Source organism: Macaca thibetana, chromosome 14 (assembly GCF_024542745.1).
Source record: "Macaca thibetana thibetana isolate TM-01 chromosome 14, ASM2454274v1, whole genome shotgun sequence".
NCBI classification, from domain to species: Eukaryota; Metazoa; Chordata; class Mammalia; order Primates; family Cercopithecidae; genus Macaca; species Macaca thibetana.
In genome coordinates, this window is record NC_065591.1 from 81,712,215 (window position 1) to 81,727,437 (window position 15,223).

Below are 15,223 nucleotides of genomic sequence, written 5' to 3' on the forward strand. Positions count from 1 at the left end.
AAATTAATGAATCTCAATGAGAAGAAGAATTGAAACACACAAATGTTATATTATAAATAAATATATTTAGATAAATTGTGAACTCCATTAATTGATACTAGAAGTTAGAATATTGAATAATATTTTGGGAGGTAATCGTTAGGAAACTTAAAAATTAACCAGGATGAGATACAGGAATCATTTCAATCAAAGAGAGAAACTAAGTATTTTTCAGGCAGAAGAAAATTATATACATATATAAAATATTTTAATGTATAAAATAAGAAGCTTGAAATAAATGAATTTGATGTTATGCCTAATTTTTCAAATGCATATATATGTATATATATATACACACACACATAATTTAATTTATGGTAAGTTTAACATTAAGACATAAACTTTTTTTATTATTATACTTTAAGTTCTGGGGACATGTGCAGAACCTTCAGGTTTGTTACATAGGTATACCTGTGCCATGGTGGTTTGCTGCACCCATCAACCCATCATCTGCATTAGGTATTTAGCCCTGTGATATCCCTGCCCTGCCCCCCACCCCCCAACAGGCCCTGGTGTGTGATGTTCCCCTCGCTGTGTACATGTGTTCTCAGTGTTCAACTCCCACTTATGAGTGAGAACATGCAGTGTTCACTTTTCTATTCTTGTGTTAGCTTCCTGAGAATAATGGTTTCCAGCTTCATCCATGTCCCTGCAAAGGACAAGAACTCATCCTTTTTTATGGCTGCATAGTTTTCCATGGTGTATATGTGCCACATACATTTGTTTTACAGTCTGTGAAGAGATTCACAGAATATCACATTTTAAGATCTGTATTTACCTCCCCATCTCTCCCGTGTGACACTGCCCAGAGCAGTGCCTTGAGAACTTTTGCAGCAGGGAAAGCGGCTTGGAGAAGCGTGCCTGGGAGACGATGTGGCACTGCCTAGCTGGGTCCTCGGCTGACAGAGGTGAGGGTAGGGCTCATGGGGACTTGGTAATGCTGTGAATTATGTATGTGTGGCAGGAAGGTGCCACAATGCCAAGGTCCCACGTCTTTGAAATTCCATGAGGTCCGCATGAAGTTGAAATAAACACCAAGGGCAGTCCTCAAGGGAAAAATAAAAGAAACACCCACATAATGGACTCTTTGGAACTGAGTCTGGAAGACAGGGGTGCCTGGTCCACTCCAGGAGAATTTGCCTAAAAGAAGTTTGCTTCCCATTGCATTCTCTTTGCTTGTTCTAAATATCACCTCCTCCCCATTCCTGTAATTTGCATCATTCTGGGCTCCTTACTTTTGCTGCATCCTTTTTTTACATTTTAAGGACGCCTGGATTCGATTTACTTAGGAGCACATAAAGGCTTAATTTTGTATTTCTGGTAATCATTTATTATATTTCCCCCATTTTATCAAATGACACGTTTTTCTCATGTCTATTTTTAATATGTTAAAAATTTTGTATCCAGTTTATCTAAAACTCCTTGCTTAAAATGAGTTTAATTCTAGCAAGCTATACATGCTTATCGCTGCATTGTTTTATAATTTGATGATAAATGTTTTCCCCCAATATATGACTGTATGGATACTTTTTAAAAAGATACAATAAAATCCGATCTCTCTGTCTCACTTGATTAAGTGGCTGAACGAGTCAATCCCTCCATCAAATAGAAATATCCGGCATCACTTAACCTAATTAATAAGAACATCCAGTGTGCACGTGCACCCACGATGAGAAGACCAAAGCAAACAGCCAAAAAGGAGAGAATCCCATGATTTCTGTGTAAACTCCTACAGATAACATAAATATTTATTGCTAGAAACAGTATTTTAAAAAAAAGGTTTTCAGGCAAGTGTATTAAAACTGCCTTGGATACAAGGGCCCTATCACTTGTAAAACTTAGCAAATCGCATGACGATTAAAAATACAAAATTACACAGAAAATACCCTTCAATAAATTGATTTTTTTTTTTTTTTTTTTTTTTTTTTAATTGAGACGGAGTTTGCCTCTTGTTGCCCAGGCTGGAGTGTAATGGCGTGATCTTGGCTCACTGCCACTTCTTCCTCCGGGTTCAAGCGACTCTCCTGACTCAGCCTCCGGAGTAGCTGGGATTACAGGCATGTGCCACCATTCTCTGCTAATTTTGTATTTTTAGTAGAGATGGGGTTTCTCAATTTTGTTCAGGCTAGTCTCAAACTCCCAACCTCAGGTCATCCGCCAGCCTCGGCCTCCCAGAGGGCTGGGATTACAGGCGTGAGCCACCGCGCCCGGCCTAATAAATCGATCTTTAAAAAAATCTTCATTGAGGTATTCTAAAGGGAGTCTTTAAGGCCACATGCCCGCTAGGTGTACTGATTCCTAGGGTGGTTGGTGTCAGGCGAATCAATGTGGCTCCCCCAGCCCCTTCCTGGGAGCATCCTAGAGAGACAGCGTGGAAACGCACGCGGCCCGGTGGTCCCGGGAGCGGCCATGGTGCCCAGCCCCGCGGCCTCCCCCTGCCCTCGAACCCCACGTCAAGCACCCGCGGACTCTCACGTCCTCTTCTTACAGGGCGGCGGGCGCTTTTCCTGCACCTTGGCCTAGCACTTCTTCTAGGCCTCCTCCGCTTCTCGTTTCTCCTCCTTGGTCACCTTGTAAGGCCACTTTGGTATCCGCAGGTGGCTGCTGTCCTTTGTGCTGCCCTTCCGCGCCGACCTCTCGGGGCTGGAAGGTGGGCGCCGGCTCCATGCCGAGGCTGACCTGGGGCACCACCACGCCGGCCACAAGCTGCTCCGCTGAAAGCCCTGCAGGGGCAGAGGCTGGCCTTCCGCGGGGCGGGGGTAGCGGAGCCCCAGGACCCCTGTAGCGGGGCAGGTGGGAGGCCGGCTCTTGCGGAGCCCTCCTGGGAGCCGCGGCCGCTGGGCTGGGCCGCTTGGGCTGCTCTGCGCCCTCCGCTTACCTGCCTCCTGCGCCCGCCCCCTCCCCCAACCCCTCGCCGCGCCGCCAGAATTTCCTGCAGAGCCAGGATTTCCTGCAGCGCCAGCCGCCTCTTCCGCACGCACAGATTGCTCTCGGGGGACAGTGTCTGGCACGCGATGGCCACGGCGGGGCTGTTAGAGGCTCGTGGTCATCCTGACCATGTGATCCAGGGCGCCCAGATCCTCCGGGCCGCGCACGGAGCGCAGCGTCAGCGCGGACAGCTAGCAGTCCTTGAGCTTCTGCAGGCGGTTCTTGGAGAACTCGGGCTTCCGCGCCCTCTAGAGGAGCGGAGACAGCTGAAGCTGCTACTTTTCCCTGAACTGCTACCCGCAGGGGCGCTCCTGGAGCCTCTGCATGAAGCCAACTTGTAAATGGCCACTCCTCTGGCGACATCCCACGACGGGGGCCCTCGGGTGGAAACTCGCCCCTGCCAGCTCAGGGCTGGGATGCGATCGACCAGGCATGGCGGCTTTCAACCCGAACGCGTCCCTCCTTCAAGGTCAAGACCCGGGACATAGTTCAACAAGTAGTTGGTGATTGATGATAGCGTGCCCTGACTGGGCCAGAACAGCCCCTTTAGTAAAACAGCGCAGGAAAGTGATGAAACAGATGCTCAGCTCCTTTCTTGATTTTCACTTTAATTCCGTGATGCCTCTGTGTCCCTCTGACGACATTTCTCCTGGGATCTGTGACTCTGCGGGTCTTCAGTGCCTACCAGGAAGGGTTCCTGGCCCTCATCAGGCATGAAAACCTTAAAGCCCTCTGTCCTCAACGTGGGATCCCTGGGCCAGCGGCATCAGCCTCACCAGGAAACCTGTTCTTCTGCTCATTCTTGGGCCCCACCCCAGGCCCATTCAAAGAAAGACTCCAGGGGCAGGGCCTGGCAGCCTGTGTTTCCACCAGATCTGTGTTAAAGCGCAAATGAACCAGCCCAGGTGATGCTGACGCAGGAAGCCCAGGCTGAGAGGCAGTGTCTAAGGCAACTGTGCCCATGGGGCCAGGGGCAGCTCCTGCCTGTGCAGCTATGATTAGGGCTGTGTTCCCCTCCCTGTCCTGTCAGTTGACCTCAATGTGGGAGCACTCATCTAAGGCCACCAGGGTCTACCCACAAAGCCGTGATAGCAGGCGACATTAAGGCCGGTCCAGCCATTGTGGTCAGTCTCCTGCGCCTTCTCAACGGTCACCCCACGCTGCACCAGCGTCCACAGCAGCCCCACGCCTCCGGGACGACCTCCGGGGCGCTCTCCACGCTCTCGACGCCGTGCTCCTACTCGTCCTGGAAAGGATAATTGTCCAGCCAGGGCGGTGGCTCACGCCTGTAATCCCAGCACTTTGGAAGGCCAAGGCGGGCGGATCACGAGGTCAGGCGAGCATCCTGGCTAACACAGTGAAACCCTGTCTCTACTAAAAATACAAAAAATTAGCCAGGCGTGGTGGCGGGCGCCTGTAGTTCCAGCTACTAGGGAGGCTAAGGCAGGAGAGTGGCATGAACCCGGGAGGCAGAGCTTGCAGTGAGCAGAGATCATGCCACTGCACTCCAGACTGGGTGACAGAGCAAGACTCCCTCAAAAAAAAAAAAAAAAAAAAAAAAAAAAAAAAAAAAAAAAATGTCCTCAGAGGCGATGCTGCGGGTGGGTGTCGGGCAGACTGGAGAAGTCCTGGAACTCTTTGTAGTAAGCGCGATCCTCCTCGACCTGTGCGCCTAGGGGTGGGGACGGCATGCAGAGCGCCTTGCCACCCTGCGGCCGGGTCCCAGCCAGCAGCACCATGCAGGCTGCGGGAGGCGTGGGCGGGGGTCCAGGGCAACATCAGGGAGAGCCAGTCGAGCACGCCAAGCTCCCTGCTTCTGGCTTCTGCGTCCCCAGAGAAGCCCTAGCTCTACCTCATATAGCTGGCCTAGACATATGCAGATTTATTAATTGTAGAAGAAAGAATTATACCTTTCAGGTAAAATGGCTACATAAAATAATGAGTTGCTGTTTTTGAGACAAATTCTCACTCTGTCACCCAGGCTGGAGTGTAATAGCACAATCAGAACTCACTGCAGTCTTATACTCCTGGACTCAAGCAATCCTCCCAATTCAGCCTCCTGAGTAGCTGGGACAACAGGTGCACACCACCATGAAAGGCTAATTTTCTTTTTACTTTTTGGTAGAGATAAGGTCTTACTATGTTGCCCAGACTGATCTCAAACTTCTGGCCTCAAGTGATTTTTCTGTCCTGGCCTTCCAAAGCCCTGGGATTATAAGTATGGCCACTGTCACAAGCCTTATATCAATTTTTATTTTTTTATTACAGATAACTTCAAAACGAAAAGTATTTTATTAGACTTCTCTTAAGTTAGCAAAGCAGTGTTATTACTGACCCAGTCTTCCCTTATTTTCAGCTTACGTACAATAACAAAATTACCTTTATTTTTTAATTTGTTTTATTTTATATTTTCAAGGTGCACAATATGTTGTTTTGAGATACATATACATAATGAAATGATTACTATAATGAAGAAAATTAACAAATCTATCATATCACTTAGCTGTGCTTCTTTTTTATGATAAGAACATCAAAAATCTAGTCCCTTAGAATATTTCCCTAAAACAATACAAGATTATCGAATATACCTACAGGTTGTGCATCAGATTCATTTATTGTACATTACTGCGCCTTTACAACTTTTGCCCTTCGTTTACTTATTTTATTCCCATCAATGTAACCACCTTTTTTAATGTATTGAGCTATTAAAAATAGATTTCAAATATGAGTGGGGCCATGAAGTGTTTTTCTCTGTGTGTCTGTCTTATTTCACTGAAGAAAACTGCCATTTACATGTCTCCTAAATTTAGTACAGAAATAGAGTGCTAATCAAGAATGTGTCTCAGTTTTGTTAGATTTTTTCCAAGTTATCCTCTTCATCAATTTTTACTTTTTGTACTAGAAAAGAGTCAAAATGATTGTATTAAAAAAATCTCTAACCAGGCTATTGATAAATAACTTCTTTTTTTCTTTTTTTTTTTTTTTTTTTTTTTTTTTTTTTTGAGACAGTGTCTTTCTCTGTGGCCCAGGCTGGTGTGCAGTGGCATGATCTCTGCTCACTGCAAGCTCCACCTACCAGGTTCATGCCATTCTCCTGCCTCAGCCTACCCAGTAGCTGGGACTACAGGCACCTGCCACCACGCCTGGCTAATTTTTTTGTATTTTTAGTAGACATGGGGTTTCACCATGTTGGCCAGGATGGTCTCGATCTCCTGACCTCATGATCCATCCACCTCGGCTTCCCAAAGTGCTGGAATTACAGGCGTGAGGCACCGCGCCTGGCAGATAAATAACTTCTTTTAGGGATAAACAACTCAGGAAGTTCAAGATTTCTGGATTAATGATTGACAATGATCTTAGTGGTCTCTCTTTGATTTATTTCAATTGTAAGTAATTCTTGGTGATAGTCTAACATAAATTCTGACAGGTGAAGAGAATAAATAAAGTATCTCTGGGAGAATCAATAGAATAAGATTATCTTGGTTAAATGTCTAAGAAAATATGCTAAATAGACACAAACACTTTTTCGTCTTCCAAAATCAGAGTCAAATACTAAACGATCGTAAAGTAGCTAATTCTGTCTTTTTGCAAAAGTGAATCTGAGCTAAATTAGAAGAATGTCGGGAATAAATTTTTCCTTGAAAACTAGGAACAACTAATGTAATTAAATTATGAGGCATTGACTGTAGCGTAGAGTTTTAGCATCAACAGAAAAGCTCACAAACATACGTGAAAATCAAAAAGGAGTGCTGGGTTGGAGCCCTAAGGTGAATAATTTTATCTTCTCAGATCACTTGGAAAAAAGCAGTGAGTCCAAAAGATGCGGGTGAGAAGCTTTCTCTCTGCTAACCCCTAATGTTCTGCAATAAACATGTGGAGGCAGAAGAGAGAGAGATTATTACAGAGTCTGTGTGGTATAGAGTGAAGAAATAAGAGAACATTTCTGATAAGTATTTTCAAAATTTGGAGAATCATTCCTATCTAAATCATTCATTTAAGGGACTAAAATACAAGTAAGATGTTTCTTGCCACATAACCCTCAGCTAGCCAGGCTCTAAAAAGGACAACACTGGACACTTTGACAGTGGTAAAAAGCAGGGTTTACTCACTCTCGAATACTAAGGACTGGTGATAACCTTAGGCAGCACCTTATCTCTTTGGTTGAGGTTCTGCTTTGTTTCATTGAACAAATCTCTTGGGTTATTTTCTGTTGTGCCAGTCATTTAATTTGTTTTCTGAATCAAATGATAAGAATAAGAATAAATATTGTTTTGAATGTTGGGAGGCCGAGGCGGGCGGAACAGAGATCGATTACCACGGTATATCTTACATACTTGGTGTGGGCCATCTGTCCCCTAATTTTGAACTTATAGCCGAGATCGTGGGAATGGGCGACAGAAAGCATTGTGAAGTTAACAGCATTACCAGGTGATTTCCTTGGTGTATAGCCTAATTTTGAACCTAATACCAGGTGATTTCTTGAATACCTTGTCCCTACTACTTTTCTTTTGGCTTTCCTGCTGCATGGGTCATGGCAATAAATGGGAGTTTTCTGCACACAGAGAAAAAATTCACTTGTTGAAGATGTTAGTCTTCTTCTTGACCAACTCTTATATTGGTACAAACATGTGAGAGCAATGCACCTTCTGAATCATGTCAAATGTATGGTCTTTGTTAAAGCAGGTAAGCTGGTGCCTTAGGAGACGTAGCTATCACATTCTACTATAGAATTTTCCATTCTGTATCATCTGGATTCTTATTTAAAATTTAAACTAATTTTGTTCTTCCTACTGCATAAGAATGTTTATACCACTTTATGCTTAGTAAGTGATTAAAAGTATATGTCAGTTAAAATCAGGACAGTCTCCTTTATTCTAAGTCCTGTTCCTGTTCCCCATCATCTTATATAGGAACCTTCCTCTTTCAATGGTTTATATTAAAAAACCAAAGACAATTGAAATCAACCCTATAAAAAATTATGCTACAATTATTTTAAACCCTAACATAACAGTATTGTCTTTGATATGAATCTGAAAATCAATGTATTTCTTACTTTTTGATTAGATATTCATTAGTATGTTCTATCTTATTTTGCTACTTATATTTTGGAAAGTTTCTTAATGTTAGAATAGTATTACATAACTCCTCTACTTATCCATTTATTCATTTTATTTATTGTGTAATCTATTCTAAAAATTGCATTAGCAAAGAAGACAAATAGTGCCATTACCCCCTTGGAATTTTCAATCTGGTAGTAATAAGAGTTTTCAGAATATTATAATCTGATATAATATACTCAGAGAATATGTAATAGCAGAGCAACCCAGCACTGAGAAACTGTTGTATGAGCTGAAATGTGATTAATAACTAGGATGCTGATAAATAATAAAGTCTGTGAGGTCAACTTAACTTGGTCAGACTTAAAGAAAATAAGCACTCTTTATTCTTTGTAAGATAAGATATATACCACTTCATTTTTCTACCCCAGCCTGTTCAAATATACAAGTAAGACAAATGGTTTACAGTGTGTAAAAACTGAAAACATAATCTCTGAAAAAGAAATCAGATTTAAAAAAACTTATATTGTATGATTTTATTTACCTGAATGCAAAAACATAAAAAGTAGATTAAGTGTTGTGAAGGAATGGGGGAGGGTGAATGGAGAATAAATGTTAATGGGTATTGGGATTCTTCTGGAAATGATAAAAGTGCCCAGGCAGTAGAGAGTTCTGATGGCTGCACACGTGTGATATACTAACATTCTCTGAATTAAATACATTAGAACATGACTTTCACGGTAAGTGAATGAATCTCAACAAAACTTGCACAAGAAAAGCCATTATTGATGTTCTAGTAAAGATTCCACAATAATTTATTATTTAAAATAACTTAATTAACAAATGTACACATTCAAGGTGGTTATACCATGTATAACCACAAAGTAGTTACATTCCATGAAGTTACAAGGAGCTCACAGGCTCTCACACATAAGGTCTCAGGACACTATTTACATCATATATGGGAGGTCACAATAAATCATCATGAAACCAACTTTTCATGTACAACCAAAGCAAAAGAAAGGTCTCAGAGGGGAAGAGAAGGAGGCAAGAGGAAAACCATAGATAATAGAACCTTTAGAAACATCAAAAAAACTCACAGATCCATTATCATAATCCAGAAACACCCCAACCCGACCCAGAGGCCTTTGCACATGCTGAATCAAAGGTGGAGAGTTGGTGGAGAGACTATAACCATTGCTCCTCTTTGAGGAAATTAACAAAAATGTTTCATCAGAATCAATAAGGATACTGCTATCTGCTGTCGTGGAATCTCTACAGACTCCCAGAATCCAGGTGGAGGAGTGGGTCACATCCACTTCCCAGTAATGCCTGCCAGAGTTGAACGCTTGCGCTCCCCACACAGCAAAGCTCTCCACTCCCTGGGGATCCATGGGTGCACTGCGATGGTCGTCTCCAAATATCACACGTCTCACATCCTCAGAAAGGCTTATATAGCAAGGAGTCATTTCCGTGCTCAGAGCATTATCCACTGACAAGGAAAAAGTACTATATTAGCGAGTGCTATGAGGGACAGAGGCTCTGTGGCCCAATTATTCACTTCAGTTGCTTTTCTTCCAAGAAAATACAGAAAAGAGGAAGCCAAGAGAGTTCAGCGCCATGCATCCATGAAGATGAAATGTCATTAAAACTCTACAGCACATACAATTATATACTATTCCTTAAATAATAGAGAAAAAATGTGACCATATCACTGGGCGAAGTAATGATTTAATGTCTACCTCTGCATAGTTTTTTTCAGGACATATATAAAATGTTTTTTTTTTTCTTTAATAGAAAATCTTCTTGTATTATTTGTCTTTAAGATCATCAACAGGTAGACATCACTTTGCCATGATGTGAGTATTTATTGGAATGTAAGTTATGCCTGTTATAGTCTCAAACCTCTAAACTTTGGTAGAAATTGACACATGTAAAGTTTATAAGTTTCTGAAAGGAATACTCTGGCTTTACAATATCTCTTTAGCTCCTGATTCAATCTACTCTGCATTCCTGCCCTCTGCTACCTAGACCTGCCCTCTTGAATGGAGGTAACATGCTTAGGCCATGTTCACAGATCCCTCACCTTTCAGTTGTTACGTATATGATGGCATTAAAATTGTCCTGATTATGGATATTTTAGTCATTTTTTTATCAAAATGCTCTGATTTTGTAACTAATAAAGGTTACTTGAAGAATGCATGTAAATGCACATGGAATAGAGCCAATTAAAAACCATTATGCCAAATCTAACCCTCAAAATTGAATTAAATTGAACTAACACGAAATACTGATGCCACCGTGACAACTAGTGTCTTCATAACTACATGACCTGAATACTCTTTGTCCTCTTATTCTGCAGACAAAGTATGTACCTTGCTTTACATTTTCATCAAACTCTAACTCAGGAAATTGAGTTTTGATCTTTGTAGTATTACTATGCAGGTAGAGAAGATGCACATGCTTTGGAAAACTATGTATTACTACATGTCAAAAATAATACAACTTAAATGGGAAAAGCCTCGACCAAGGGACGCAATAAGCAAATGATTTGAGGCTGGACTGCTAAGCAGCTGGATCTTACCTCTGAAGTTGTTGAGCATGTCTAGGACTCCAGTTATGCGCCATGAAGTAAGCTCTGGGTACACTGGCTGGGGCTTTTGCATCTGTGCCAAATCAGCCCTGCAAAAAAAATGGCCTCAGCTATATGTCCAGGCCCAGAGCTAATCATACCATCATACAAAGATATCATATTTTCATATAACATGTTTCCTCAGAATTCTGGAAACATGAATTCTGAGGAATTCATGTTTTGGTTAACTGCATGCACATTTTATTCCACACTCCAAGGGCCAGAAGAGGTTGCTTTTTCTGATTTTTTTTTTTTTTGCATAAAAACCCAATTTCCCCACATATGTTGTTTTCAGACATTACACAACTTCTAAAGTCATTAAAAGACATTGCGTCCCTCTCCGCATCATACCCCCTGAGGGTATGCAAAAATCTTGGAAACATTTCAGAGAGCAAAAAACTCAAACAAAAATCTTTGGGACCTGAGCCTGTAGCTGTCACTAATGCTAGTCACTGTCTAACATCGAATATTCACTGAGACAAAAAGCTTTCATCTTTTGTGCAAAACAAAAGAGAATAATTCCAGCCTGAACACCCTGCTGCTGAGGGTCCCGAGGCAACCATTTTCCTGAGGTCTTTCCTAGAACTGGGTGTATTGTGATGGAGTAGGTCCAGGTCATTGACACTTTTAGGAACAAAACCTTCCTCCTCAGGACACCCAGAGGGAATCTCTCTCCTCCCTCAGTCTTTTTTTTTTTTTTTTTTTTTTTTTTTTAATCTCCTACCCCTCCAGAGTAGAAGACACCTCTATGATTCCTCAAAGTAATTTTGTATTAAGATCTGTGGGGTAGGGCTGGACAGGATGGATGGACTGGGAAGAACAAACTTCAGAATGGCAAACTGTTTTTACATATATTTGAATTCATACAAATTTTAAGATGAAAACTTTCCAGACCAAAGAGGAGACCTCAGGCTCTCTTTTCAAACAAAAATGGAAATAGCCACTGAGAATGATATTAGTACCTCAAAATGTATACACCCCATTCATTCACAAGAGAATGAACTTCTCAGAAAAAGCATTTTTTTAGTGTAAACTCACCTTGCTGATACATTTCCCACATCCTGCAAAAAATAAAAGACAATGTTAATTATGAGAGATTTTTCCTTCTGCATCTTTTCTCATACTCTTTTTTCTTTCTGTTTTAGTGTTTTAAAAATGTGTATCTCTCTTCATTCCCCTCTAAGTAATCATTCAAGGCTACGTTAATAACAGAACCTCAACTAAATAATGGAAAGCATCATCAGTGGGCATGAAGAAGAAAGGAGCTGAGCAAGAGATGGTAGAGTAAAGCAAAGATATCTAGGTTTCCAGTGTCATTAATTTCCTAATCTTATTTCCAAGGAAAGGTCTGACCACTCATGACAACTGGTAAAAAACAGAGCAGAACCATATGAGAAACAGAGTACACGGACATTGATGAGCAACTTTCACAAACCTCGCCCAGGCAAGGGGAAACCCCTCAATGGCTTTAGCAAATCACTGTTGTATGGGACATCAGAGAGTGAGGAGGAACTAGGGCATATAAATGGAGTATTACTAACCTTCCCCTAGCCTCAAGTTCTAATGATTTTAGATGATCTCTCTGTGTGGATAGTACTCTAAATTATGTTGAAGAGAATTTTGTTATATGTGATCTCCTAAAATGGCAAAAATTTCCCAAAGATTACCAAAGTATCCAGTAATAAGTGACTGGACAGATGTACTATAATGGTGGGAGTCAGACAGCATGTGTCACTTAGCTTAGAGCAGTGACATATGCAGGTGACATTTGCATGTCCTGGCAGCAATGTCCAGCAAGGACTTCCTGTCTCTGAGGATGGACCCTCCCTCCTCACCTGGAGCAGCTCCACGACAGGCATATGGCACGTCTCCCACAGCTCTCTGTACATGTCTTTCATCCTTTCTAAATGTTGGGTCATTCTCACTTGACTGTCTTGTAGTTGTTGGAAAAGCTCTTTTGCTTCTCTTTCCAGTGCCTGCAGATGCAGTTGCTCCTCCTCATCGAGAAGTAGATGCATCTTTTGATATTGAATAGTGGTTATCACCTTCCTTATTGACACATAGTCCTGCAGAGATGTTTGGTTAAAAGAATTACATGTTCTCACTCTCAATAGAAAAGTTCAAATAATTATATGCTGGGTGTAATCAAGCAATTTGTAAACTTTCTGCCTCACTCTTGCAAAGAGTCTTGAATATTTTTGGTGTTTTTTTCTGTCCATCTTTTTCAATATTCCTATTCTCTCTCCCTTTTTAAATTAAAACCTATATAAAGACTCCTGGTTTCTGTCACTGTGATCCTTTTTTACAGTTCTTACTGAGTCAATTATTGCCTCTATTAATCTCTCTTTTAGGATTTTTCCATGTCTGATTCGCTAAATGTTAAAGAACAATTAGCCATACATCATATTATACGGTTTTTTTTTTTACTTTTACTTACTCTATATACTATTCTATTTCTTTCCTTTTCCTCACACCCAATCTTAGTGAAATGTTGCCTCATCTCCAGTGTCAGAAAAAGTTTATATTAACCTTCAAATTTGAACTAGAATACATATCATGCCATTTATCCAATATACTAGAATTAATTTGGCTAGCTTGTGTGGGCTTCTGTATTTGCGATTCCTATTGTATCAGTTGAAATCACTACATTTTCTTGGGATGAAATCACTATCTTTTAACTGGTAATTTGAATTTAGCTAAAAAGTATAAGCCAACATTGTCTTTATTTGCGTAAAAATAAAGGAAATATTTTCATTCTTACCACTAACGAACGAAATTTTCTAGTTTCCTGATTTAGATGGTTTTGTGTCTCTTGATTGATTCTCCACAAATAGTCCATTTCTTTTATAAGTTTCTCCTGCAAAAGAAGCAAGAAGCTTAGCAAAAATGGAGACAGTATACTAGATTTCATCCCCTTATCAATCAAATAAAAAGGCTGTAATTGAAAGAAACACAAATTCAAGTTAGAGTGGAGTGGTCAGATTTTTCCAAGTTAAACAAATTTGGTTCTATTAATTTGGATATGAAAAGTCATAGAAATATAATAGAGAGTTTTAAGGGACCCTTCAGATAATATCATCAATTTTCTGAGAAACTGGCTTTTATATAACATGACTTTGAAAAGTGTTCTTGGTGCTGGTCACCTGTTCCACAGCTCCATTCTACACGTTTGAACAATGTTTCTAAGGAAACCTCCTTTAGTGAAGTCTCAACACAGCTATGATTAGAGTGCTAAATTAGTCAGCAACATTGAAAGGACACGTTTATGTGTTATGATTGACATGGAATAATCACCACCTCCACCATCTGCATTCTCATCACCATCGTTGCATTGGCCCTCACCATTTATTTGGGACTCTATACATATCAAACTGCCTTAGAGGCATCACATACCCTGCATTCCTCAGCAGCCCATCCTATTGGACTGTGGCTGTGAGCCATGTGCTCTGGTGACTCAGAGCAGGGCCCACAGAGCAATCTCTTGTCAACCTCACAGAAGAGCTCCTTAGTCTCTTCATGGAGCACACAGATACTGTGTGAGTTGTTGATGTTCTGAGGTCTGGTCTGTCTGGCTAGGGAAGCCAGCTTTTTGAGTACAACATTGGTGTTGAAGTCGGGCTTCACTGAGATTTCTCTGCACTCAGGGCAGCGCATTGGTGCTCTGCCTTCTTCCCAGCAGAAGTAGAGGCAGGGCCTGCAAAAGCTGTGCCCACAGTCAATGGTGACCGGGTCTATGAAGTAGTTCATGCAAATGGAGCAAATGAGCTGATTCTGGAAGGCTTGCAGGGTGTCTGAATCCATATCTCTGAAAATTTAAAAAAAAAAGTGAGAATTTCTTTCTCTTATTTTTTATTTGCCCCGATGAAAAGGAAAAAAAAAAGCCAGTGGACAATTTTCCTTGTCTACTTGAGTCTGTCCAATATGTCTAATAAGTTAGCTCCAGTGTAAACTGAGACATAGTAAATGCAAACATGCTGGATTTATAAAGTTTTCCCTCAATAGCCATTGAAAATTGGGGTCCAGGAATCCCTGAGATACCAAGATCCTTAGATGTTCCAGGCTCTTATTAGTAAATGGTGTGGGATTTGCATGTAACCTAAACCTATCCTCCTGAATACTTTATGTCTAGATTACTTTGAATGTCTAATACAATGTAAATGCTGTATGAATACTTGTAATGCCATACTGTTTAGGAACAGCAAGAAGATTGTTAAAAATATGTATATGTTTGGCAGGACGCAGTTGCCCACACCTGTAATCCCAGCACTTCGGAAGGCCGAGATGGGAAGATCACGAGGTCAGGAGACCCAGACCATCCTGGCTAACATGGTGAAACCCCGTTTCTATTAAAAATAGAAAAAATTAGCCGGGGGTGGTGGCATGTGCCTGTAATCCCAGCTATTCAGGAGGCTGAGGCAGGAGAATTGCCTGAACCCAGGAGGTAGAGATTGTAGTGAGCTGAGATGATGCCACTGCACTCCAGCATGGGTAATAGAGTGAGACTCTGTCTCAAAAAAAAAAAAAAAAAAAAAAAAAAAAAAAGAACATGTTCAGTACAGTTGCTTTT

At 41.3% G+C, this 15,223-nt stretch overlaps 2 protein-coding genes across 2 annotated transcripts; both read right to left on the reverse strand.

Annotated features, from left to right (window-relative positions):
* Window positions 1-1,940: 1,940 nt before the first annotated feature.
* On the reverse strand, window positions 1,941-3,759 carry LOC126934765 (uncharacterized). Its single transcript, XM_050755560.1, has 2 exons — window positions 3,021-3,759; window positions 1,941-2,762 (listed from the first exon to the last, which is right to left on the reverse strand). The coding sequence occupies exons 1-2, from the start codon at window positions 3,328-3,330 to the stop codon at window positions 2,524-2,526; spliced, it is 549 nt and encodes a 182-aa protein (XP_050611517.1). The 5' UTR covers window positions 3,331-3,759; the 3' UTR covers window positions 1,941-2,523.
* A 5,263-nt stretch (window positions 3,760-9,022) lies between these two features.
* Window positions 9,023-14,457, reverse strand: LOC126934756 (tripartite motif-containing protein 64C-like). The gene is made up of 6 exons (XM_050755550.1): window positions 14,050-14,457; window positions 13,418-13,513; window positions 12,492-12,722; window positions 11,695-11,717; window positions 10,609-10,706; window positions 9,023-9,516 (listed from the first exon to the last, which is right to left on the reverse strand). The coding sequence occupies exons 1-6, from the start codon at window positions 14,455-14,457 to the stop codon at window positions 9,023-9,025; spliced, it is 1,350 nt and encodes a 449-aa protein (XP_050611507.1).
* Window positions 14,458-15,223: the final 766 nt, after the last annotated feature.

Coding starts and splice junctions, on each gene's coding strand:
- LOC126934765 (XM_050755560.1), bottom strand. CDS start 3,330: ATGTCGCCAGAGGAGTGGCCATTTACAAGTTGGCTTCATGCAGAGGCT. Junction 2,763..3,020: donor CTGTCCCCCGAGAGCAATCT/GTGCGTGCGGAA, acceptor CTGCCCCTGCAG/GGCTTTCAGCGGAGCAGCTT.
- LOC126934756 (XM_050755550.1), bottom strand. CDS start 14,457: ATGGATTCAGACACCCTGCAAGCCTTCCAGAATCAGCTCATTTGCTCC. Junction 13,514..14,049: donor GGGCTGCTGAGGAATGCAGG/GTATGTGATGCC, acceptor CTTCTTTTGCAG/GAGAAACTTATAAAAGAAAT. Junction 12,723..13,417: donor GAAAATTTCGTTCGTTAGTG/GTAAGAATGAAA, acceptor ACATCTCTGCAG/GACTATGTGTCAATAAGGAA.